Source organism: Neofelis nebulosa, chromosome 6 (assembly GCF_028018385.1).
Source record: "Neofelis nebulosa isolate mNeoNeb1 chromosome 6, mNeoNeb1.pri, whole genome shotgun sequence".
In the NCBI taxonomy this organism is placed as follows: domain Eukaryota; kingdom Metazoa; phylum Chordata; class Mammalia; order Carnivora; family Felidae; genus Neofelis; species Neofelis nebulosa.
Genome location: NC_080787.1, coordinates 98,376,202 through 98,403,288, shown reverse-complemented (window position 1 = coordinate 98,403,288; position 27,087 = coordinate 98,376,202). Strand labels below are relative to the sequence as shown.

The following is a 27,087-nucleotide window of genomic DNA, read 5'->3' as shown; positions in this document are numbered from 1 at the left end:
TGTATTTTTAAATTGCTTCTTCTATGGTTGTCTATGCTTTTCACCCATTTGCTTTTTTTGAGAAGCCCACTGATTTGAATCAAGAAGCTAACCTTCCCTAGCTCCTGGGTGGCTCAGTCAGATGAGGGTTGGGCTCTGCCCTGACATGTGATGCACAGAGCCTGCTCAGGATTGTGGCTCACCCTCTCTCTCTGGCCCTCCTCAACTTGCAATCTCTCTCTCAAAATAAACTTAATTTTATTTTTTATTAAAAAAAATTTTTTTTTTGATGTTATTTACTTTTGAGAGAGACAGAGAGAGCTCACAGCAGGGAGGGCGCAGAGAGAGAGAGGGAGACACAGAATCTGAAGCAGGCTCCAGGCTCTGAGCTGTCAGCACAGAGCCTGATGCAGGGCACGAACCCACAAACCCGTGAGATCATCACCTGAGTGCGTGAGATCATGACCTGAGCCCAAGTCCGAAGCTTAACCCAGGCGCCCCAAAACAAACTTAATTCTAAAAAAAGAAATTAACCTTTCTTTGTCCTATACACCCCAAATTTCCATCCCCACTGTGGTCATTTATCTCGTCTTGTTTGTGGTGTGGGGGTGGGGCGTGCGGGAAGGAGAGGGCACACAAAGAGTTGCTTTTCATCCCAGTCATCAATTCCAACGCTCTCTGCCTAGTAGAACAGCGAATGCTAGGCTTATTTTCTAACCGTGATCAGTGTCCACTTGGGGAAACCCGTCTTTGCAAACTTTGGTCCGCAGCTGCCGCCCGGTCTATCGGCAGTCCTACAAGCTGGTGGCCGCGCCGCCTGCTCCCGGGAAGCTCGGGCGCCCCGGCCCCAGCGCGCCGGCCGCCGCCGCCCCCGCCCTCCCCCTGCGCCCCGGGGCGCGCGCCCGTGCCCGGCCCCCGCCCTCGCCGCCGCGCCGCACCGGAATGGGCTGCGGTCACTGTGCGTCCCGGCGCGGGGCGGGCGGCGGCGGCCGGGTGGGCGGCGAGGAGCGCGCCAGCCGGTCGCTCGGGGCTTCGGCGCCGGCCAGCCGGGCCCAGCGTGCTCGGCTGGGAAACTTCTGAGGGCGCAAGGCCGGAGCTCGGCGCAGGGCCGGGGAAGGAAAGGTAAGGAGTGGAGCCACGGGGCGCGTCGGCTGCCGCCTCCCGGGAGCTGTCCGCACCATCGCACCTTTCGCGCTTCCCTGCAAGTTTGCTGGCGCGGCTTCCACCCCGGCCCCGCCCCGGGGTGTGGGCTGTGTGGCCGCCGACCCCCGGGAGCGCTTTTGCTTCGCCGCGCTGTGTTCCGCGCCGCCCCTCCGCGCCCGGCCCCGCTCAAGCCAATTCGAGCCCGGGAGTTCGGGCGGCGCCGCTCGCAGCTCCGCCGGCTGAGGGTCCGCTGCTGCGGGCTCCGCGCGCGCCGGCCCCTGGGAACTCCTGTCTTCTGCCCTGGGGGCGAGTCTCTCCCCCGGATCTTCTGTTGGTCCCACTCTTGCCCCAGGCACCTTGGAGCCCAAGGAAAGAGACCGCATTTCCGAGGGAGAAAAGCTGGTCCAAGGGGATCCCTGACCGTCTTAGGCTTCACCTTGGGGAAGTCGTGCAGCGGTAGAGAGTTCCTGTCCCTCGTCTGCAAAGGGCCCGACTAGGGTCAGTGTTTTCACACTGAATTGGGAACACTGGAAAGCTGCCTCATCAAAGGTCACGCTGACCTGTTTTCTCTATTTGGGGATTCTCCTTGCAAAAAAAAAAAAAAAGGGGGGGGGACAAAACCACTAAATTACCCCACCACCAAGGTCGTTTACAGAGGTATAATACATTTTGAGGGTCTGTATTTTAGAAAAAGATTAAAGGCACAGTAATGGGACTATGGCAAAAAAAAAAAAAAAAAAAAAAAAAATTTTTTTGGTTTTAGCCAGAAGACATTTGCAAAACTGAATGTCTGAAAAACTGAAAAAGTTCTACATGTGAATAATAAATGGAAAAGTAGAATTAGAAGCCCACTTTTGAACATAATTTGATTTATTTAGTCAGCGGCAAGAATGGGAAGTCTCCTTTCCAGACTTTTTATTCTAACTCTTGTAGTTAGGTATTTTGAATTTGTAAGCTTGGACAGAGCAATTGCATCTTATGGCAGCCTTGAAAAATTCTTGGTCTCTGCTTATATTAAGGTTTGGTGGTGGCTGTTTTCTTTTCTGTTACCAGGGACTGGTGCATGCTCATGTCCCTTGTGTGCCAGTACACTACAGTAACTTGGCATTGTTCTTTGTGGCAAAAGAAAACCAAACAAGGACCACATGAAAGAAGACATAAATAAAACAGAAATTGGCTCTCTTTCCACATGTGCAAAATGAAGAGGTCTGGCTGATCCCAGATGATCTTTAAGGCTTCCTTCCCTCAAAACTGGAGAGTTTAGGATACAAATACAAATCGCAATCTAGAGCAAGACAGATTTCTATCCTAAAATTTTATACACATACTGGGAGGCACTGGATACTTGGTTTCTGCAGTCTCCACAGTGTCTCAAAATAGCTGAATCATTGTGCATCCTGTGCTTCTAAATGGTGACATTCTATGCCATTAAATAAAAATGTGTCATGGAAAACCAAACTCTTATGCTTCTTAAGTAAGGCAAGACTGACTAATAGCATTGACCCACTGGAGCATTCACATCTGCTTATCTTAAAATAGTCAAGCTCAAGAATGGTTGGGATGGTTATGAAGTGTTTGCTGTGATGTATGAGTGTAACAACACGTAAGCAACATGGCAGGCAAGAAGTTTCAAAACTGCTTTGGAAATCTCCATGATAGATCTGCAAGCCTGCAAACTGCAGTTGAAATTGCTTTTCCCAGTTGTGGTTGTTGGTCAACAGTGATTATGAGCTATAGAGAGTAAGAGTTTACAAGAGTATATTGAATCATTAATTTGACTTTTTAAAGGAAAAGGGGAAATGTTTCTCTCTTTTATCTAAGTAGTTATAGGAAAATGTCTAAAAGTTTTAACAGGTATTTTTAAAAATTAAATAAAAAACCAAAAGTTGCTGACTTAAAGCCCCTGCATCAATGCTGGATCCTCCTCCAACCCAAAGAATACAGGGATTGATTCACACAGACCCAAAGTGAGATATTCTCATTTTGTGTTCTTCCAACAGAATCATAATCTCTGGTGACTCGTATACACACTATGAAATGGGTTCTAGAAAGACAATCAACTGGTTGAGCCTATGCAAAAATCTTCATTGCTCTGAGCCTCATTTTTCACTCCCAGCAATGCTGATAAAACTACTAAAATTGCACAGTTTTTGTGACTCCTTAAAGGGTCAGTAAATGGAAGACCTAGTGCCTGGCACATAGTATGAGCACAATTAATCGTCATTTTCCCTGTCTCCCTTAGTAGGTGTTGTGTTTATGGACTGAGCAAACTATAGTATGAAACAGTAGTTACAGTTTTTGCTTTTAATTTCAAAAACTCTGTGTAGCAAAATCTTGATAATTGTTGAATCTGAGTAATGGGTGTATTGAGATTTATTATATAGTATTTTCTCTGTTTTTATATATGTTTAAAATTATTCATCAGAAAAAAAATTTGGGGCACCTGGGTGGCTCAGTTGGTTAAGCGTCCGACTTCGGCTCAGGTCATGATCTCACAGTTCGTGGGTTCGAGCCCCACGTTGGGCTCTGTTCTGACAGCTCAGAGCCTGGAGCCCGTTTCGGATTCTGTGTCTCCTCTCTCTCTCTGCCCCTCCCCTGTTCATGCTCTGTCTCTGTCTCAAAAATAAAAAATAAACAGTAAAAAAAAAAAAAAATTTTTTTAAAAGAAAAAAAATTTAAGTATGGATCTGGAAAAAAACACATAAAATACATTTCTAATCTTGCATTTCATTTTAAATTGCAATTTTAAAATTATTTTGTATGGACTGGAAGGGTAAACACAATTATATATAAGGAGTGAGTGGGTGGAGAATGGTACCTGAGAATAGTCATGGTGATCTTCAGTTTTTTGTAAAATTTTTTTTATTATAAAAAAGATTTGTTAAAAGACAGTGATGTTTTTTAACTTCTGGTTGTTGGGTTCCTGGGTTTTAATTATTCGGGCTTTTTGTATTTAAAAATTTTCAAATTAATACAAAATCACCTTATTGTTTTATGAAATTGTTATAAAGAATGAAGACAATCCAGGGGCGCCTGGGTGGCGCAGTCGGTTAAGCGTCCGACTTCAGCCAGGTCACGATCTCGCGGTCTGTGAGTTCGAGCCCCGCGTCAGGCTCTGGGCTGATGGCTCGGAGCCTGGAGCCTGTTTCTGATTCTGTGTCTCCCTCTCTCTCTGCCCCTCCCCCGTTCATGCTCTGTCTCTCTCTGTCCCAAAAATAAATAAAAAATGTTGAAAAAAAAAAAAAAAAAAAAAAAAAAAAAAAAAGAATGAAGACAATCCAGATATATACAAAGACAAAAGTAAAGTAGTATCCCACCATCCAGAAATCATCATCTTTGACATTAAGATGGCTCTATGTCTTTATTTTCATTTATACAAATAGAAGGATATCGATCATGTATTAATTAATACATATGTAATTAATATGTTACGTGCTACTCCAGGGACACATAACAATGTTCTAGGGTTTGTTTGCCTATTTGTTTTCAATCTTTGGTGGATATTCTAAAAAACAAGCTTGTTTGCATTTGATTTTTAGGACTTTAGATGGTCTCCTAAAATGTAGTACAGTATTTATTTAAAAATTTAGTATGCAACAACTGACTTTAAATGAGTTTTAAGTAGCCTAAGTTTATTTGCATATCAGAGATATTTTTAGCTATTTAAGATAGATCTCATAATTTAGAGTAGGCTTAAATTGTAGCAACATTTGAATTTCACTAAAATGCAAGCTCCGGGAGGGCAGGGATTTATTGAATTATTGCATATTCCTAATATTTTCCTGGCCATTTGAAAGTTGATGACACAATTATGTTATGTTTGTTTTGAAAATAAGCATCAATGCCAATGCAGTTGAAATCACAGGGAACAATGTGAGCATAGCACACATTTTGTGCTTGCTCATGCATCATTTACTCAGCCAGAATACCAGGTGGACGCATTAAGCTATAGCCAGTTGACCTAAGCTAGGTAGGAGTACACAAAACACAAATACACATATACCTGAAACATCTACCAGCTACCTTGGTTCACCACACATTATCTTGTGTTTTGCTATTCCTTTGCACCTGTGAACTTTTCTGTATAAAAACACATTCCTTGGGGCGCCTGGGTGGCTCAGTTGGTTAAGCATCTGACTTTGGCTCAGGTCATGATCTCACAGTTCATGGGTTTGAGCCCCGCGTCGGGCCCTGTGCTGACTGTTCAGAGCCTGGAGCCTGCTTTGGATTCTGTGTCTCCCTCTCTCTCTGCCCCTCCCGCACTCGCACTCTGTCTCTATCTCTCAAAAATGAATAAACGTTGAAAAAAATTAAAACAAAAAAACAAAAAAAACACACTCCTTTAGCATACCAAGAATGTCTAAGCCTCTTGATTCATAATGTCAAATAGTGCATGCAAAAGGAAAGCTTCAATATTGAAGAGAAACTTGAAATAATCAAACATTCTGAAAGAATCAAGAGAATTTGTGTATTTCCTGAGCAGCAGAAATAAGGGAATAATCCACATTGCTTATCCACAGGCAGTGCCGCAAAAAGAGAAACCTCTATGGTTGGAATAACTTCAAGTATTATAAAGCCAATAACAAGGCTGAAAGAAAGAGAAGAAATGGAAAGATTGAGGAGCATGTGGATTCAGGACCAAACAGGGAACAGTCTCCCACAGTCAAAGAGAAAGTTCCTGTCTCCATGTAAACACCTTGAAAGGAAATCACCATACCCTGCACACATGCTCCTTTTCGCACTAGTAGTGGGTGGTTTGGTTTCAAACATCACTGACCCTGGTGTGTGGTCCACCTGCTTATTTAGCCAGAAAAAAATGACCATAGCCATTTAGCTGGGTCACATGAACTTGACAGGCATGTTTGCCAGGAAGAAACATGAGGACCTGAACTAAATAAACATAAGAAAAGTGAGTTCATTTGTTGCATATAAGTCACTTGGAAGAAAGGGAAGGGGAAGTGTCTACCTTTGATTCATATCAAGGGGAGACTGTTTCATGGATCCATGGGTCCGGCTTGTCTTGTGTTTTCATCAGGAATCTCCAGTGAACTTCTGCATGACTTGGTAGCAGCTGCTCAGAAAGGGATGGCCTGCTCGTGCCATTTCTAGCCTGTGGAGAAGTCAGAAGAGCTTGAAGCAGAGCATGGAGATTGTTGTTGTTGTTGTTGTTTTAATGTTTATTTTGAGAAACAGAGCGTGTGTGTGAGAGTGGGGGGAAGGGCAGAGAGAGAGGGGAGAGAGAATCCCAAGCAGGCTCTGCCCTGTCAGCACGGATCTCGGTGCAGGGCCTGATTTCCCAAACCAAGAAATCATGACCTGAGCTGATATCAAGAGTCAGATGCTTAACTGACGGAGCCACCCAGGTGCCCCGGGGATTGCTTATTACAAGGGACCAAATGACATACGTGAGAAGAATCGGCTTACTGTTGTTTCTTCAAATCAACAGTTATAGGACACACTGATTCAACATAGGACCCAGCTTCCCATCCGTGTTGCTCAAAAATTGTAATTTCTTAAGAAGATATGTAAGTTCATTGAATCTAGAACAGAAGGGAGAAACCAAGAATGTTTGATTTGTTTCAGTAAGTCCAGATACTTAGACTACAAACTGTACATGAAGCAGTGTGTCACAGTGGCTAAAAGGGCAAAAGGTTGCGTTATTTGCATCTGTCTGCCTGGGAGTGAATCCGGGCTGCATCACTTGTGTATCCTTAGGCAACTTACTTAACTTCCCTGTACCTCAGTTTTCTCATCAGTAAAATGGGAACAATAAAGCTGTACACTTCAAAAAGTTGTGGGGATTCATAATATTCATAATATTTTAAATTATAATATTCATAATATTTTAAAACTCTTAGAAATGTGTCTGGCACATAGTAAGTGTTCAGTTAACTGTTAGATGCTGGTGATAGTAGTAGTAATAGTAGTAAATGAGGTTAAAGAAGATGGCAACTAGATACTGCATTAATTTCCCATTGCTCAACTCCTCTGAACTTGGCGGAGTCACACAATTAGAAGAATTACAGAGCTCTCTGAGTGTAGTCTGTCTTTGAGTGTGGCTCTCCAGATATGTCTGAGACCTCAAGTATTCGCCCTGTCTGTAGACATCAAGTCCATATGTATGGCTCAAGTTGACCAAGAACTGACGAAGCTGGAAGTCACCCAAGGAAACGTGGTATTCCAGGAATTCTAGAGGTTGTGAACGAATGACATAATGATTCTGGAAATTGCCCTTGTGACCAGAGGCTTTATAGTGTTGGGGCTATCTGATTCCATGAAGAGAGAACCTAGAATATAGCCCTGGGAACCACAGTGAATAAATGTAATTCCCAGGGCATCTCTCAGTGTCTTGTTTTCCACACCCTATTCTTTAAAAGTATTACTGTTCTTATCTGATTGTCCAGACTTAAATCTAGCCAGGATTGAGTGTCTTCCGCTCCGTTGATCTGTATTCCAACTCCATCATAAAATGTAGATCATTAGATTAATGAAAAGCCTTGTGCATAGTGAGTACTCATAATTGTGTGTGTGTTTTTTTGTTTTCTACTGTTTTGTAACAAAGTACCACAAACTAGCGGCTGAAAACACCACAAATCCATTATCACACAGTTTGGGTGGTTTTTTTTTAGATTTTATTGTATTGTTTTTTAATTTTTTTAATGTTATTTTTGAGAGAGAGAGAGAGAGACAGTGCGAGTGGGAGAGGGGCAGAGAGAGAGGGAGACAGAATCCAAAGTAGGCTCCAGGCTCTGAGCTGTCAGCACAGAGCCTGATGCAGGGCTCGAACCCACAAACTGCAAGATCATGACCTGAGCCAAAGTCGGATGCTTAACCAGCTGAGCTACCCTGGGCGTTCAATATCACACAGGTTTTGTGGATCAGGAGTCCAGGCATGGCTGAACTGGATCCTCTGCTCAGGGCACTGAAAGCCTACAACCCCGGTTTCAGGCACACTGCACTCCCCTTTAGAGTCTGGGGTCCTCTTCCAAGCTTTTCAGATGGTTGGCAGAATTAAGCCCCTTGCAGTTGTAAGACTGACATACCCATTTTCTTGGTAACTGTTAGTTGGGGACTTCTTTCAGCTTACAGAGCCTGACAAGCATCCCTTGTCTTGTTGCTCCCATAAGCCGTTCACATGGTGTTTGCTTTCTTCCAGGCCAGTAGGAACATGTATCTCTAATTTTCAGTCCCTCTCCAGTTCTACAGTCTTATGTAACTTAATATAATCACAGGTGACTATTCCAGCATCATTTACTGTATCATGTTATCTAATCAAGAAAGCATCTGTCCCATCTCATTCATAGGTTCTGCCACACTCAAGGATAAAGGATTATAGCATGTGTGCACCAATGAGATAGGAATCTTGAGCGCCATCTTACAATTCTGCCTATGTGATAAAGTGAGAAATCAGACGCAGATGGAGTTAATCAATGGACTTTAGATAAGACGTGAGAAGCAGAGAAGTCCAGCATAGACTGTAGGCATGTTTTCTAATTTTCTCAAGTCTCAAGAGAAGCCAACCTCTCATTGGTATGGAAGGTCAAAGGCATACTCTAGCCTAACGAGCCTAATGGTGCATGAAGAAACTCATATGTTATATGAAAGCAAAGGCTGGTATGGACCCTATGAAATCCAGAAGGCCACAATTCAGTCTCCACTATGAAATTTAGGAGATTATCTGTCTGAGATTTCCAGTGAAAAATAAAACTGTGATATAATTGCTTGGCAAGAGGGAAAAGTAGCGACTTCCTTGGTAGGATAAAGAGGCCAAGAGCTATAGTGGGGTTGGCCACCTATGTAGGCAGAAACCAGATGGTGATATCTATGCCATGGATAACATCTGATGACTGTAGCATATGAATATTGTAGCCAATATCATTTACATTTATATCAACTCTGTTCTTAATCTTAGATAATTCTTCCATATTTATGCACTTATATTATACATTATACATATGCACTGTTTGCACGGTGTCATGCCAAATCTTTTTCATTTCCTTTCTCTGTTACGTGAGAGGCTCTAGACCAGCACTGTCCAAGAGAAATATAATGTGAACCACATATGTAATTTAAAATTTTCTTTTTTAAAAAATTTTATTATTTATTTGTTTGTTTGTGTGTTTATTTTGAGAGATGGGGATAGAGAATGCATGCACACAAGCAGGAGAGGGGCAGAGAGAGAGAGGGAGAGAGAATCCCAAGCAGGCTCCACGCTGTCAGCACAGAGTCCAGTGCGGGTCTCATACCCACAAACCATGAGATCGTGAAATGAGCCAAAATCAATAGTGGGATGCTTAACCAACTGAGCCACACAGGCATATCCCACAATATTAAATTTTCTAGTAGCAACATTGAAAAATAAGACAAGGGCGAAATTAACTCTGATGTTTTATTTAACCGACCATTTCTAAAACATTATCATTTCAGCATATAATCAAGATCAAAGTTATTAGTGACATATTCTTTATCTTTGCTCTAAGTCTTTGAAATCCATGCGTATGACACATTTCAATTCAGACCAGCCACGTGTGGCTAACAGCTACTGTATTGGACAGCACACCTCTAGAGTTCTAAGCCCTCTGATCATGGGCATTTAATTTCAACTCTCAATTCTCTCTGCACTCACTTTCTAGATAATCTTGCCAACCCCAGTATTTCTTAAGTATTGTTCTGCGTAATAGTAACTGCTAAAGATCCCTCCATCTTCCCCCTTATCTTCTGCTGTGAACTATGTTGCTAGACCAAGAGTATTAGGTTACTTGAGGATAAAACCGTGTTCCCCTTTCCTCTAATCTCTTTCTGAACTTTGGGATCTCTTACGATTCCAAAGGGTCTTCAACCCTTCTTTGTTCCTCTATCTCAATAGAAACACTTCTTCCTGTCACTTCTTCCTCATAGTATAATATATGCTTTCCTTTCTTTCTAGTCTAACAAATAAATCATTGATTCAGGTATTGGTTAGATCTCACCTGGGCTTCCTGTTTGTTCCAAAACTGTATTCCGAACACGGCTTTTTTTTTTTTTTAATTTTTTTTTTCAACGTTTTTTATTTATTTTTGGGACAGAGAGAGACAGAGCATGAATGGGGGAGGGGCAGAGAGAGAGGGAGACACAGAATCCGAAACAGGCTCCAGGCTCCGAGCCGTCAGCCCAGAGCCTGACGCGGGGCTCGAACTCACAGACCACGAGATCGTGACCTGGCTGAAGTCGGACGCTTAACCGACTGTGCCACCCAGGCACCCCGAACACGGCTTTTATACCCAAGCATTTTTTGTCCTTATCAGTCCATGAACATTTATTGAGGACTCGCTGTGTTCTAGACAGAGGGAAATTCCATATATATTTCTATATATATGTATATACACATACATACATACACACACACACACATAAAATAACCAAACATTAAAGCTGATATTTTAAAATGTTTGGGGTGTCTGGGTAGCCAGTTAAGTGTCCGTCCAACTCTTGATTTCAGCTTAGGTCACGTTGTCTCAGTTTGTGAGTTCGAGCTGTGCCTTGTCAGCGCACAGCCTGCTTAGGATTCTCTCTCCCTCTTCCTCTGCCCCTCTCCTGCCCGTGTTAGCGTGCACACACTCTTTCTCAAAATAAATAAACTTAAATAAATAAAATAAAATACTATGTTCACTTCTTTTAGAAAATTACTTGAATATGTACCCTGACTAAAAGAATAAACAAATTATGATGCTTTAAAAAGGAAATACATATCATGGTCAATATAACATGTGATGGAAACCATGCTGACAGGTAATAAAGGCCATAAACATTCAGAGCTAGAAGGTGCACTTCAGGCCACCCTGTTAAGGAAAGGCTACTGCAGAATATCCACCAGCCTGGAGCCCTCTTGGAATGATGAGTGCTGAGGAAGGAAAATGCCTCCTCACCTGAGCAAAGCATGCAAATGAGAACACAGAAGGAGAAAATGTGCCTTTACGGCGAATTAAAATTAGATCCTTTGCTCCACAGAATGTTCTGGTGTCTCTCACTCAACCCCCTTGATAGTTCTTCACCCTGGTTGTACATCAGAAAATGCCAGTGCCTGGGCCCCAGCACAGGCCGTAAGTAATTAAGTAAGCAATTTGAGAGTGGGGCCCCTCTCACAACCCTGGTGTTAATATCTACAGTCTTAATTCAGTTCTGCCACTCAGCTCTGTATTTTAACTCATGCTGGAAAAAGTCTCCCATTCCTTATCATCTAGAGTCATGTTATTTTAGAGCTGAAAGGGACCTCACATTATTTTGTCCAACTCTTTCATTTTACCAATGAGGAAACAGGTCTAGAAAGATTACAGTCACACAGCTATTTAGGGGCATAGCTAAGACTAGAACCTTTCTTTTAAGTAATAATGCTAACGGAACACACTAGACACAGAATGGTGCCCTAACACCAGGACTACCACCCTGGGCAGACAGTGAGGGATCAAAAACACACAGAGTAATCATCATAGAAGGACAGCCAGGAATGAACAAAGCTGAAGTCCTGCAAACAAGCAAGAATAATTCAGAAATCATTCAGGAACAATGTAGAATAAAGGTAGAATGTAGAATAAACTTTAGTGTGCATAATAATCAACTGGGAGCTTATTAGAAAGGTGTATTTCCGGGTCCTTCCCAGCTCAGTGATTCTGGCATGGGGCCAGGGAAGGGATAGTCTACCAGGCCACCCAGGTGATTCTGATGTAAGTGGTTTGAGGATACCTGCTGGGAAGCCCGAAACACGAATCATAGGTAGAAGATTATTGTTGGCTTCCAGAGACTGGCTTCTTGGCCATGGGAGAGTAAAGACTCAAGCGTGGGCTGGTTATGGGACTACATCTACCAGCAGTAGGAGGTCAGGACACAGAGAAGAATAAGAGATCGCCCCTGCAGGAATGAGTAAATTTAGAATTTAAAATGTAAAGTTGGGTAGCAGCCAAAAGTAACATTTGTATGTCTGTCTTCAATTGTAATCCTCTGGGTGAAAGAAAGTTTTTAAAAACTATATTCTGCGAATGGCTCAGCTCTGTAAAATATAAGCAACAAGTACAATGATTCCATGTCTATATTATTTTAAAATTTGCCACGAAGTTTTAATATAGATTTTTCTCATTTGAATCTTCTAGCACCCGTCAGAGTAGACAGAATAGGTGATATTACCTCTGTTTTACTAATGAATAAACATGCCTGGGTTCACCTAGGTGGCAAGGAGGAAACTAATGCCTATGTTTTCTAAATCCTGGTGCTGTGGAAGCAGAATAATAAATGTGGTTTAGACTGTGAGCTTCAGAATCAGGCAGAACTGGGTGGAATTTTAGTACCAATATTAGCAGTGTGACCTTGAACAATTTACTTACCTTCTCTAAGTCTTAATTTCCTCATCTGTAAGATTGAGATATAATACCTTTCTCATGGGCTTGTTGTGAAGATTAAATGAGATAGGTTTTAAGTATGTCTGGCACATAAGTCCTGAGTAAATGTACCTCCTTGAGGAGAAGTAGAGAAAACCAGCTTTAAGTAAATTATTATTTTGCATATGAAACACATGCCAAAGTTAGGACCTCTTCCAATTAATTGGTAGAATATTGATGGAATTTTTATCTTCTGAGTTGCCTAGCAACCAACACTAACTCAATACCACTAGCTATGAGAGTTGTTGTTTTTAATCAGATTAAGTATTCAGCTGCTCTAAAGGAACTCAATTTGTAGGAAGACGAAAGGATTCCCCTATGAATCTGGAGCTGTGCCAGACATTTAAATAAGTAGTGTCCCAATTCCTTAGTGATTCTGTACTGAACTGTCTTGGATGTTGAAATATTCCCTGCTTCTTTTCCCCTGGGTGGCAGAAGATGTTACAACATTCATTAAATTGGATAGAGAGTAGGAACGGAGAAGGCAGAGTCCTTGCACCTTGAAACCAGCATATTCAATCAACATTCATTGCATGCCAGGAATCAGAAATACAAAACCATTTGTCTTTGCCCCTTAAGAATTTCAGAGTCTAGGAGAGGCGGTCAGTCAATGTTGAATAATAGAGCAAATTATTTCTTGAGCGGCTTTCTATGTCTATTTCCCTGGCTCTACCCTAAACATTATGGATTGAGCAGTGCGAGTGGATATGGAAGATCTTAAATATTCACTGTTAGAATTATTATTTTCCTAGCAAACCCGTCCTGACAGAATAGCCCACTGTCTCCCAACACATTCATGTCAGGTTCACAGCCTTAAAAGGCTGCACTTCCTGGTGGAGAGCGCAGGGAGCTGAGTGGAGAGGGTCTTCTCCCTTGCTGCTGTGACTTACTGCCTCTTTTGCCTGAAGCCAGTTACTCAGACAATCCTGTGGCCTGCTTTTTCCATTTGTAAGCAGGGCATGATGATTTAGATTCTGCTTCTCTCGTGGCAACAAGTGATGCAATGAGATAATAAATGTACGAGTTCTGAACAGATACGTGCAATTTCTGAGCTAGTCTTAACCATTTGGCACCAAGCTTATGTCACATTTCAGGTAGCACCCTTGTACCTTCCTTTAAATTTCCTTATTCCTTTATAACTCAGGGCCATACGATTTAAAGAGTAGAAAAGTGGCAGGTTGGAATTACTGTGTTTATTTGCACTTAATGTTGCCTCCATCATTTTGTATGTCCGTGCGCTAGCTTCTTTTGCAGGGAAGATGGGCTTTTTTTGCCTGAGACATCCATCTTGCCCCTCTAGCATTTCGGCGTTTATTTACCCAAAAACATGACTTAAGGCCTCCAGGCCTTTCAAGCAGGCAGCTGGTTGATGAATCATGTTCGGCGTTCCTATAGTACTGTTGGCACATGTCAGAGGAACACTCATGCCCGTCACCTGCCCCTGTCAGTTCTTTCTCTTCTAATAAAATACATCTGTTTTGGTGACTGAATAAAAACACCATGTGCAGAAAGGCTGGGTGTGGAGTAATTTAATCAGGGCAAGTCAGCACTCTGAGTTGAGCGATACAGTGTCAAGGATAGGAGGATGGTTTGGTGGCAGCTTTCGGAAACAGGAGCCACTGGAAAGGGCCGGAAGCGCGGTGCTTGTGATCATAATGGGTCACGGTCCTGGAATGCAGGTGGCCCAATCTATCCCCCAAGTCAGGGTCTTCAGGGCACAAGATTCCCATAAGCTCCTTTCGGAATTGCCACAAGGGTTTTGCGTGGCCTTTTTCTATTAGCATCATTTTAACATTTTTGTTGAGGATTATAAATTTTTAAGGAAGTTCAAACCGAAGTTCAGAGCCCTGCCAGCAGTGCTTTTTCACATTGGCTTTAGTGGCTACGTTTGGTATCCTGAGGAACTGATTAATTTAAAATACCCTCATTTTAAAAGTAAAACAGCAGGGAGACTGACATTTGCAGTCTGGTATTTTGCCGTTCTCACTGCTCATTGTGTTTAAAAATTTGTTTTCTTTGTTGTGAATATCCAGTAGTATATATAATTTTGTGTTGTGTTTAAAGAGGAGAAATTAAACATGTTCAGGGTGCTGGTCTGCCCCGAACCTCATCATCTCACAGAGTGCCAGGGGGAGGCAGTAATTAGGGGCCACGGGATGTTTAAAGTGCCTTGGAAAGTAGCTTAAGTAAAAATAACAGTGTAAGTTATAGGTTTGTTGTTTTGTTAGTTTTTCTTTTTATAATGATTCACCTGGCAGTGTTCTTAAAGTTGTTATTTGCTGAGAAAAGAATCACTGTCCAAGATGAAAAACCAACAACAGCGGCTCCTTTATTTCTATCTGCAGTCCTGTTGGTGATCATACTTACTGTTCCCTTTTTTACTTCAGCTAAGTCATTTTCACGTCGATGTGTTTTGTTTTGTTTTTTCCTACGAGACAAGATCTGTGCTATCTGATACTTCATTAACAGGTGTTCTGGAGATAATCTAGCCCCAAAATAAAAACACTAAATATAGCACTCAAGTTCAAGGCTTCTGAATGTTATTATGACTTAAAAATTCAATCTAATGAATGCTTCACACCGAAACTATTTATTGTTAAGAAACCTGGTGGTAAATGATGCACATCCTACAGCTCTATCATCCTGGTTAAATCCCTCCTGACTCAGATCACACATTAGCATTCTTACCATATGGCTCAAAGGGTAGAGAATATATGCGCAGAGGAACAAGTCGGTAACATTTTTTGACCATCTGGTAAATAAATGTGTAACTAGCAGGAATTTTAATATTTATTTAGTTACATGGATGCAACCTTTGACCTGAGACAGGCTCTAACACAGTAAAGTAGTACTGAATGTACATTTCTCAAATATTTTTTATGTAACTCATTAAACATATTCATAGTCTACTATTATGCTCTTAAAATCCAACACCTAATCATGTGTTTCTTATGTTTATTGTTTTATCAGGGCTCCTTACAGTGCCTAACTTAAAATATCTTTCATGAGAGGCCATATGTTTGGATCCAGCATACAGGCTTTTGTGCTGAAGTTCTGCTCTACCCCAACCACTGTGCGACCTGGGATGAATTACTTGACCTCTCTGAGTCTTGAATTCTTCATTTGTAAAGAGAAAATAACATTGTCAAACAGTTATCCCTCAAAGGGTGGGCCATGAAATGCCATGGGTTGATACATCAAAATCATGTGGGGGGCATTGTCAAAATACCAACACATAGGCCTCACCCTCAGAGATTCTGACTCAATATGCCTGGAAACAGCCTAGAATCTGTATTTTTAGTCACTGTCATAAGTGATTCTGAGGTACACCGAGCTATTATTATGAAGACTAGTTGATTATAGCACCTAGTTTCCTAGGAAAATATGTGGGTAGCTAATTCTAACAAATACTAAAATTCTGTAAATAATTTATTATTATTATTATTAAGCATAACCCTAAATATATAATTTTTATATCCTAGAAACTTAACATTTGACAGCATTCATGCTTAAAATATTCCAACTTCACAGAAAATAGGATGTCAGTTTGAATGCTGGTGATTCATTAAATATACCTCTCGATTTTTGTGTAATTAGATCCTTCCTTTTTTCTTGTCCAGGAAACCACAAAACATTTGTGGGCTAGATCTAAATCAGGAGCCCAAATGAACTTAAAGAAGCTAGCATGGGATTTTTAGTTTCTCAAGATCCATACACACAAAACCCTTAATCACTACAACTCCATTGCCCAGGCTTTCGCGGGTTTTCTAAAGACTTTGCAAAACTCTGATGATGGAAAAGTGAAGGACTTAATTACTTGCTTCGATATCATTCGACGTCAACGGAAAAGTGAACCAGACAGTAGTACCGCCATGGAAAGAAATTCAAGCTTATGGAAGAACCTAATAGATGAGCACCCAGTCTGCAGCACCTGGAAGGAAGAGGCCGAAGGAGCCATTTATCATCTCGCCAGTATTTTATTTGTAGTAGGTTTCATGGGTGGCAGTGGATTCTTTGGGCTCCTTTACGTCTTCAGTTTGCTGGGTTTGGGTTTTCTCTGCTCTGCCGTCTGGGCTTGGGTCGACGTCTGTGCAGCCGACATATTTTCCTGGAATTTTGTGCTGTTCGTCATCTGCTTCATGCAGTTTGTCCACATTGCCTATCAAGTTCGCAGCATAACTTTTTCTCGCGAATTCCAGCTATTGTACAGCTCCCTTTTCCAGCCTCTGGGGACCTCTTTGCCTGTCTTCAGAACAATTGCTCTGAGCTCTGAAGTGGTTACTTTGGAAAAGGAACACTGTTACGCCATGCAGGGGAAAACCTCCATTGATAAGCTCTCCCTTCTTGTTTCAGGAAGGTTTGTACTCTTGCTGCTTGCTCTATCTCAGTTATTTCCTCTGTTAGTTACTAGCTGGTGTTTCTTTCTGCTGCACTTTTCCATCTCAACAGAGGATAATATATGGCACTGGGAGGTACGAGGAACCCCATGACACATACGTAGGCATTTAGAGTGCATGCTGTTATTTACTTGAAGCAGGATATAATCTAGAGCCTTAATATTTCTTCTTAGAAATAAGATGAACAAATGGGTTTGTCTGCATGTGCTGTTTGTTTCCAAGGTAATCACAGAGGGTCAGGAAGAGGATGATGCCAGCTTGAATGAACAGAATACTTATGTTGGCATGCAAAGTACTTTAAATAGTCTCTGATAGGGTGCTCTTTTAGGTAATACAGAACATTTAAGGTTTATAATGATCGATGTTTTTCGGAGAATTCTAGAATTGTCCACTTTTTACAAGCAGGGGGTACACCATATATATGTATGTATGTATATACATATGTATATACATACATACATATATATATACATACATATATATTATATTTATATTTGTATGTAAATTTTGAAAACAAAGTTTGGGGGAGGAAACAATAATGTGATGATTCATGTCTTTAAGAAGTGTAAACATTTAGTTTACAGAGGCATTTACAGTAGGACTCCTTTATGTTCTTCAGTGTTCTACTAAATTTAAAATCTGACTGAGCGCATTGAAACTTTTTCTGGAAGTATAACGTATGCACACAGATGGGCCCATGTCATCAAGGTACACCGTGACATAGTTTCTGATGAATTTCACCAATATTCCAGAATCCTAACTGTGTGAGGAATATCAGTCCATGAATCTTACAGATTTTGTCACTTACTAGCATGCATGAGTTTAAGATTCATCCTACGAAATTATAAAAGCCAAAAAGGTTATGAGAGATTTGAAATACTGCACTCTGCACTTGCCCCCAATCATGTGCTTGCTTTCTCCTTCTCTCATAAGTGATGTTCTTTGTGTTTGGGTAGGATCCGAGTGACCGTTGACGGCGAATTTCTGCATTACATTTTCCCCTTCCAGTTCCTGGATTCTCCCGAGTGGGACTCCCTGAGACCCACAGAGGAAGGCATTTTTCAGGTAAGGGATAACTGGGCCCCACAGTGAACACTGCCTCTCCCAAACAACGTTTGTTTACAAACAGGCAAACAAACAAAACAGCAGGTGACAGAGCAATAATTTATACCCAACTCTGGAATGTACTTTGCAGGATACACGACTTCCCGGTTCTGTTTGACCCTTGCTGATGACTGTCCCTGTACAGGTCCAGTGACACAAAGAAGAATGGGCATTGTGTATGACAGAAAGGAGTCTATGATAGATATTCTTAAATTTTCTTCTGCTTAACTGCATATATGGGGATTAAAATATGATTAATTGAGATTTGACTGTAAACACTGCCATTTTGACGGTTTAGAAAAACACCAAGAATTTAAAAGTCTGCCCTTATTACAAAGTAAGTGATGCTTAAAATTTTAAATGCTAATAGATTTCAGTTATTCTCCAGCAAAAAAGAAAAGAGAAAAAAAGTGGCAACCTTACTGTCACTACTCTGCTACTGTGTCTGGTACTTTTGAAAGGTAATCATTTCAATGGATTCTACCTATTATGGTGTATTGATTAATACGTGCAACATACATGTGTGTATACAAATATAAAATCATATACATATGCAGAATAGGTAAACACATTGTGCTTTGTACTGCAGAAACAATTAGAGTTAAATGTCTGCAGTTTGGGGGGCTGACTTGGAAATACTTCTCTAACCATTAGCCAACTTTATTAGTTTTTCACATCAGGTAGCTCTCACTTTAGTAAAAGGCAGGTTTTAAAATAGTTAAATTGGAAACGGGCACAACATTGTGATTGTTTGCATTATAAATTATATGTGCATATATATATATATGTACATATGTATGTAGTATAAATATATATAGTAGTTTTTCTCTGTTTTTACCATATGTTGTGGGTCAGTGAACTTTTTTAACCTAAAAAATCAGCCAGTGAAATTTATTTAAAACTGGGGCAAAAAAGAAGTGGCAGAACTTGTCTTGCTTCCTAATCTTCGTCTTCTCTGTGGCCTTACGTTTTCGTAGGTGACCCTCACAGCAGAGACTGATTGTCGATATGTGTCTTGGAGGAGAAAGAAATTATATTTGCTCTTCGCTCAGCATCGTTACATCTCCCGCCTGTTTTCAGTTTTAATTGGAAGTGACATTGCAGATAAACTCTATGCCTTGAATGACAGAGTATATACAGGGAAAACATACCACTACGATATTCGGTTACCCAACTTCTATCAAATGTCAAGTCCAAAACTACCCAAATCACCCCTGACAGAACATTTCCGGAACTCCAGACCGTATTGTGATAAATGACTTTGAAGCGTGAAGTTTTTTAATTATAAAAAAGACTCTCTTCATCATTCCCCAAATGAAATACAGCGAATTGTGCTCACCAGTATTTTTATAACTCAGACTCTGCGGCAAGGTGCCGCTGCCAGCTGCTTTATTCATCTCAACTTTTGCGTTGCGAATAAAGTTTACAAATTTCTCTGTATTTCTTATTGGAATAAATGGGGGGGGGATGAATAACTACGAGAAGTTTGTCCTTTTCTGTGTCAGAACTGGGAAATGAAATTTTGGCGTTCTCGAATATTTCCTCAGATTTATTCAAATCTTATGTCTTGCCCTATTGAGTTAGGCACTGCTTCTCAAGAAGCAGCCAGAACATACTCTCAGCATGAGAGCAGGTTGCCACCGTCCACATCAGTGTTTCCAGAATTCACTTTTTGCTACAGCCTCTGAGGAAAGCAAGATGTAGTCTTGTGGTGGGCAGCAATTATTCATTTTAAATGTAAAGTTATTTAATATGAGTGGAAAGTAGAATAAATGCAAGAGATGATAACATGTCAATCTTGAAGTCTGCTTTCTTGCTGCAGTAATCTATCAGCTTCATCTTTACAATAACATATTTTTAAAAAGGCATTTCATGAAAAACAAAGCTGCATGTTACTTACTGAGTAAAAAGAATACCCATGAACAAATAGTAAAAGCGTTCTGTGGTATTTCAATTTCACATGCTTAGCCGAACGAGCAGGAGTAAGTGGTTTGGCTGGATAGTGAGGGACTCACAGTGAATGCTCTGTTCACCACACAAACATGGGAGTCTGCCAGGGCACATGAGAGGCTCAGTCGGTTGACCGGCTCAGGTTGATTTTGGCTCAGGTTGTGACAATTCAGGTCATGATTCCAGGATCTTGGGATCAAGCCCTACCTCAAGCTAAACATGTAGTCTGCTTAAGGTTCTCTCCTCTCTTTGCCTCTGCCCCTCTCCCCTACTCTCTCTCCCTCCCTCTCTCAAAGTAAAAACAACAACAACAACAACAACAACAACGAAAACTATACGGGAGTCTGCCTTACAGCAGTCCCTTCAGCATTGTAAAGAGAGCTAACAGATCCTCAGTCACAAATCTGATCCCTATCTTTGGAAAACTCATTTTCTGGAGATCATGTGCAGGCCATGTTGTTAGGTAGAAAGATAAATCATCATGCATTGAACAAATATGTATTGAGCACCTACAATGGCTCTAGGTGCTGACCTTGGCACTAGGGATGTATCAAGTAACAGAGATTCCATCCCTCATAGAACTTGCATTCTTGGGGTGAGAGAACCAGATAGTAAAATAAAACAGAAAAGGCTGGAGTCAGAGTGTCCTAAAGATAAATTAGAGAAGGTGGGTGGGAAGGAGCACTGTAATTTTAATAGGATGGTCAAAGAAGGCCTAAATGAGAAGGTAATGTTTGAACAAAGACCTGAAAAAAAGCAGAGGAACAATCCATGCAGACATCTGGGGAATGAGCAATCTGCAGGAAACAGAGAGAAGAGCAAACGAGGAGACCCTTAAACATGAGCAGGAGCAGCTAGATGGCCAGAATGGCTACAGCGGAGTGAGCACTAGGGAGAGAAGGCAACGAGGTAATTGGGCAAGTCACAGTAAGGACTTTGACTTTTATTCTGAAAGTGACCAGAAGTCACTGGGGAATTTTAACTAGAAGCATGGTGTGATCTGCCCTATTTAATAGAATTACATTGGCTAGCCTAGTGAGACTAGCCTGGGGGAAAGGGGGACAAGAGTGGACTTGAAAGGGGAGATCAAAGTTAAGCGCAAGATGCCTACTACAAGACACTGACGTAGAATAAATAGTTGGATGAGTCTAGAGTTCTAGAGAAAGGTCTGGGCTAGAGATAAAAATTTGGGAGTATGTCACCTACAGATGACATTTGAAGCCATGAAAGTAGATGAGATGGCCAAGGGACTAAGTGTAGATTCAGAAGAAAAAATGTTGGAGGACCTTTCCTTAGAGTGCTCCATTGTTCAGAGGACAGGGATATGGGGAAGAAGCAGCAAAAGACACGAGAAGGAGCAGCTACTGAGGTAGGAAGAAAATCAGGAGCGTGGGGGCCTGGAAGCCAAGTGAAGAAAGTGTTCAAGGAAAAGGGAGCAGTGAACTGTCTCAAATGTGGCTGACAGGTCAGGTGATATGAAGGCTGAGAATAAACCCCGGGGTTGAGCAGCATGGAGGTCACTGGTGAACATGACAGGAACAATTTTAGTGGAGTGATTGGGAACAAACACTCGACTAAAGTAGGTTGAGGGGAAATGAGAGGCAAGAAGTGGGAAGAGCAAGTATAAGTAAGCTTTTCAAGCTGTTCTGATGTGACAGAAAGTAGAAACTTCCTGAGCAGGAAGTGGGGTCAAGAAAGAGGACGTTTTGTTGTTGTTGTTTTTAACATAAGAGAAATAATAGTATATTTGTAAGCTGATGGGCCTGGTCCAGAAAAGAGGGGTAAATTGCTGGAGGGATGACCTTGAACAGGTGAGTGATAATAGGATCCAGTGACCTTAAATAGGAACATGGACAATCAACCATTAGGAAGGAGAGCAGGCAGAAAATAAGTGGGAGCACAGTTGCTGGCAAGTGAGAGCTGTACTGGGAGCTTGTGAGAGTTCTCTCATAATTACTTCTACGTTCTCAGTGACCTAGGAGGCAAAGTCAGCAAGGAGGGTGAGGGAAGAAGTATTTGGGGTTATGTAAAGTACATTACTTTTCTGTACATTAGCATCTGCCTTAAGTGTGATGATGTGACAAGGTCTGAATCATTAGTCTGGATGAGCTACTGAGCTCATTAAGTTCAGCATGAGCTGAAAGAATAGTCAGAGGGGTTCTGCCTCCCAGACATGCACAGCCATCATGGGCAGCCATCACACAAGCAAACACAATGGCCGCCCTCTGCTAGGTACAACTGAAGGCTCTCAGATATTAAAGTCCAGAACTCCCCAAGGAGAATCCACACCTTAAGTTAGTACCAGCTAGATAACTTAGCAGGGGTTAATTATCAGAATGCTATCTAACCATGAAAGTCCACTGGGAACAAAGCCACACAGAAATGGGATGTAAATTTTTGGCTCAAATCGTGTTGGTGAAGAGAGAAGAAGAATTTACAAATGAGTTATCCAGAAATCTAACCATGTTGAGGATGAGGAGAAAGGAATACAAACAGAACAGGATAAAGGGATGTTGAAAGAGGAGGTACAGAGATGAACCTCACCATCTTTACACTTGTGTGTCAGGCTGGAACCAGCCCTCCTCGGTAGGAACAGATAACCTATTATCCAATATCTTGGTTTGCACTCTGTTGTTCTCACTTCAGCAACAATAAAATATCAAAAACTCTAGAGTAACCTCTATGTAGATACTCCACATGTTTGGTTTGGAAAGTCTAGCAAGCACATTTTACTATCTCAAAATCCTCTGATCAGCAAAGATGGAAAGAAGAAGCCAGAGATATAAAGAAAAAAAAAAGTACCCCTGAAGTGCAATATCACAGTGCATTTAAATTTTAATTTCTATTAAAAATTGGGCTCATTGTAATCTCAGCCTAATTGTTTCCAGCCTTAAATTCCTCTGATTCATTTATCACTGGTAAAAGTACAATAAGATGAGGAACTGGTTGTTTTCTTATGTTAAAAATGCTTTATGGCTTTGTACACGAGATTTGTATATGTATAGTATTAAGAATTTTAAGACCGAGAAAGTAGACCAGTGAACCAAGTGCAGGGCTTTTGCAAGTCTGACGCCCTTTGTGTGCCCATGAAGCTTGCCCTGGGCAGGAGTTGTCCCTGTGACCTAAAGGAACTAGGGTGGCTGGGATTTTCTGTCCTAAATTTTGTGGTCAGGAAGGACCCTGAGAAGTAGCCTGAGGGGGTAAAGAAGTGGCTTAAAATGAGCCCACGAACACCTTCATCTCAGTCGCCAAAAAGTTCCCAGTTTGTACAGCCTTCACTTCAACTGGATATTTGGAGGCTTCTCGTTATCCCCGAGAGCTCCTCGTCTGAACTTGATTTGACCTTTGTACAAAAGCACCCATATGATTTGCCCTGGACTCTGCACCCCCTAGGAACTCATGGTGCTGTAATTAATCTACCATAAAGCATAGTATGATGCGCTCTCAGCACTTACTGGTTGAAGAATTTTCTCTCTTCTTCAACAAAGGAGCAGAAGGCAATTCAGTTGCTCTCTGCTCATCTGGATAAGCTCTGGATGTCATTTTGTTACACTGCACAGAAGCAGAAGGACAGATTTGATTTGACAGAATAGTTACGAAGTGGAATCCCCCAGCTAAGCTGGCAAGAGCCATAAGAAAAACATACCAAGCAGACAGTACAAATTATTGTAAGAGAAATACATTATACATCATATAGTTGAGACTCCTGGTTTGACCAAGGGCATAAATATACATGTGGTATTGGATTGTACCAACTGGGTTCCACACTGTTACACTACATATGGTTATAGAAGAAATTATCTTTCTGAAATGGTGTTCCCAAATTAATATTTTTTAGGAAATGACAGCTTACTAAACTGTGGGCCATCAGTGGGCCCAATTCCATTATTTTTCTTCATTCTACCAAAATTTCAATATGTATATAACAATAAAACTACAAATAAACACCAGTATCCTATAGATAATAAAATATAGGTTTAATTTGATAGAACTGCATATTATTTCAGGTTCAAAAAAATCTTACAATAATGAAAAGATGTGGCAAGACCAAAATATTACTTTAGCTCCTACAGTCATCTCACTGTGAGTATTACCATCATTCTAATGCTGGATTGTGCATTTGCATATAACATCAGCATGGTTTCAACGTAATTTGAAGCTTTATTATTATGCTAAATTTGACTAGTTTTAAAATCTGCTAGCAATTAAAGATTGACAGGGAATTTTTTTCCTCCCTGAAGAACTGATCATTTGTGTCTTGAAGTATAATTTTTCCCATTACTCTATTTCAATTCAGCCATTAGTAATCTTTTTTTTTTTTTTTTTTTTTTTTTTTAATTTTTTTTTTTCAACATTTTTTAATTTATTTTTGGGACAGAGAGAGACAGAGCATGAACGGGGGAGGGGCAGAGAGAGAGGGAGACACAGAATCGGAAGCAGGCTCCAGGCTCCGAGCCATCAGCCCAGAGCCTGACGCGGGGCTCGAACTCACGGACCGCGAGATCATGACCTGGCTGAAGTCGGACGCTTAACCGACTGCGCCACCCAGGCGCCCCTCAGCCATTAGTAATCTTAATAAATGTATCTTTATTTATTGGATTCCAAAACTATTTGTTTTTACATAATTTTATGGTAGGATTTTAGCTCCACTTGATATAACACAAGAAATTTTGAACCCTCTAACTTGTGATTGCCACTTTCATTAAATATAAAATTATCTCCCAAATTATACAATTACAAAACAATATCTTACATTGGTTTAACACTTCATAGTTTACACAGCATACCTACATATGATTTCATTTGCTTGTTTCTTGGGAGAATCCCACTTTACGGATAAAGAGCAGAGAGGCTGAATCACAGTAAATGGTGACGCTCCACTTAAGCCAGTTCTTCCAAATCAGTGTCCTTGCATTTGTCATGCTACACTGACCAATGGCGCTGAGTGATTTGAAGACAACTAAAATGCCCCCAATCTGAACTGAAAGAAAAGTCAAAGCCAAAATGCTAGTTACACATCTGCTGTATTTGTTGGTGATAGTCCAGGGAATGTTACCTAAACATGAACGTTTCTTCTTCAGAAACATCAGCAACTAGCTTGAGCTAAATGTGGTTTACAAGTAAAATGTGTAATTAAATATAACTCTATTAAAATGGCTATATGTTTATGTAATGAAAGAGCATGGCCAACATTCTTTGATGCAGTTTAAAATAAATTCTTTGCAATTTTGAATCTGTCCAATATCACTTCAGATATTTCCACGTCTCATTTGAGATCTCACCAGAAATTTACTGAGAAGTCTTGATGCACCAGCTCCCCAACTTACAGGTAAATTCATTTAGTGTCCCCTTGTAGTGCTGTTTCACTCTCTCTTTTCTAAGATGGAATAAAACTTTATGTACAGTGAAACTCTGTAAAATGAAGCATCTTCAAATAGTAGCCAGTACGGTCCCCAAGATACAAAAGATATTTTCTGGTGGACGTTTCTGAAGAACAGGGTATAACTATGGGCTATAAATTGGTTCATCTGAGATAAAAGTTTAGCCAATGGGGGGCGCCTGGGTGGCGCAGTCGGCTGAGCGTCCGACTTCAGCCAGGTCACGATCTCGCTGTCTGTGAGTTCCAGCCCCGCGTCGGGCTCTGGGCTGATGGCTCGGAGCCTGGAGCCTGCTTCCGATTCTGTGTCTCCCTCTCTCTCTGCCCCTCCCCCGTTCATGCTCTGTCTCTCTCTGTCCCAAAAATAAATTAAAAACGTTGAAAAAAAATTTTTTTTAAAAGTTTAGCCAATGGATGAATATCTATTTTTCTGAGAAAAAAGAATTTTCTTTACAAACTCCCCCACTGGTCTATATCTGTTTAGGAACCATGCCTGCACATGGTGGTTGCTTTGTAAATATTTGTTGAGTAGAAGGAAAGTAATTGCATCTGTCCCTGAATCCATATCTGAATTTTAACACTGAGTCCCCCTGCCAACTGGACTTCAACTATGCAGTGGCATCAAGTTTTCTCAAGAAATAAAATTAAAGACCTGTAATAATATCATTTTTTCCTACATGTCATTTTTTTTCTGCATGATACAGAACTATCATATCTTTACATGATTTCAAAGCCACATTCTTCCCGCTGATATTGTTGAAGGGAGTTTGAGCCATGCACGGTTATTAGTTTTCAGGTTCCAAGATCACTCTATGGGTTGAAAATCTGCAAGCTGATTTAGCTTAGAGACTCTTGGTGTTAGAAACATGCAAAGGATTATTGTGTCCCCTGAGAGTAATTCCATTAAATAAGATAACAGTTTTTGTATTTCACGTTTCTCAAAAATAGAGTTTGTATAGTTTGAGCTCCTCTGACCACTCTTGAAGCCAGTTTCCAAACTTTTATTCTAATTATACTTTTCCTGTGCAAAAACCATTAAGTGTTCATTAAATTATTTTTAATGAATAAAATATGCAGCAGATATAAAATGAGAAAACATTGATCAGACATGTGCAAAACATACCTTTATTTTATTTATTTATTTTTTTAATGTTTATATATTTTTGAGAGAGAGACCGAGAGCCAGCAGAGGAAGGGTAGAGAGAAGGAGACACAGAATCCTAAGCAGGCTCCAGTCTCTGACCTGTCAGCACGGAGTCCCATGCAGGGCTTGAACTCATGAACGGTGAGATCATGACCTGAGCCAAAGTCAGATGCTCAACCAACTGAGCCACCCAAGAGCCCCAACACACCTTTCTTTTAGCCTGTTATTGACTTCATCCTGTTCTCATACCCTCTTCCCCATGATGGCAGAAAATTCTTGATCCTGACCCTTAAAAGTAGTTTCTTCCCATTTTAAACAGTCATTTAAAATAATTCCATCGGCCTTTCTGCTTCTCTCCTTGCTCTAGGTGCAGAAGCAAGTTTACAAGGCACCCTGGCAGAGCAGGAGCATGTTTAGCCTCTCTCTGCCTTCTGAGTCCTCTCTGGACGGACTGCAATGTTGCTTGGCCCCTTGGTCTCTAGGACTCTGGGCTGATGGGCCCAAGAGTATGGCTGGTGCTGCCCCTGCCTCTGACATTGATGTCTCTGCCTTCTTCCTCCACTGCACCCTGACCCCAGGCAATTT

General features: G+C 41.1%; 1 protein-coding gene and 1 long non-coding RNA gene across 5 annotated transcripts in view; one reads left to right on the top strand and one right to left on the bottom strand.

Annotated features, from left to right (window-relative positions):
- Positions 1-27,087, bottom strand: part of LOC131514618 (uncharacterized) — a 197,480-nt gene that overhangs the window by 160,131 nt on the left and 10,262 nt on the right. For 3 of the 4 annotated variants that reach the window (XR_009263166.1, XR_009263168.1, XR_009263165.1), the window contains exons 3-4: positions 23,437-23,533; positions 6,089-6,232 (exon numbers count right to left, since the gene is read on the bottom strand). This is a non-coding gene — a long non-coding RNA (uncharacterized LOC131514618). The remainder of the gene's footprint in view (positions 1-6,088; positions 6,233-23,436; positions 23,534-27,087) is intronic. The other variant, XR_009263167.1, reaches the window with a different exon arrangement.
- On the top strand, positions 698-19,827 carry POPDC3 (popeye domain containing 3). The gene is made up of 4 exons (XM_058734839.1): positions 698-1,101; positions 16,151-16,887; positions 17,884-17,992; positions 19,009-19,827. The coding sequence occupies exons 2-4, from the start codon at positions 16,403-16,405 to the stop codon at positions 19,288-19,290; spliced, it is 876 nt and encodes a 291-aa protein (XP_058590822.1). The 5' UTR covers positions 698-1,101; positions 16,151-16,402; the 3' UTR covers positions 19,291-19,827.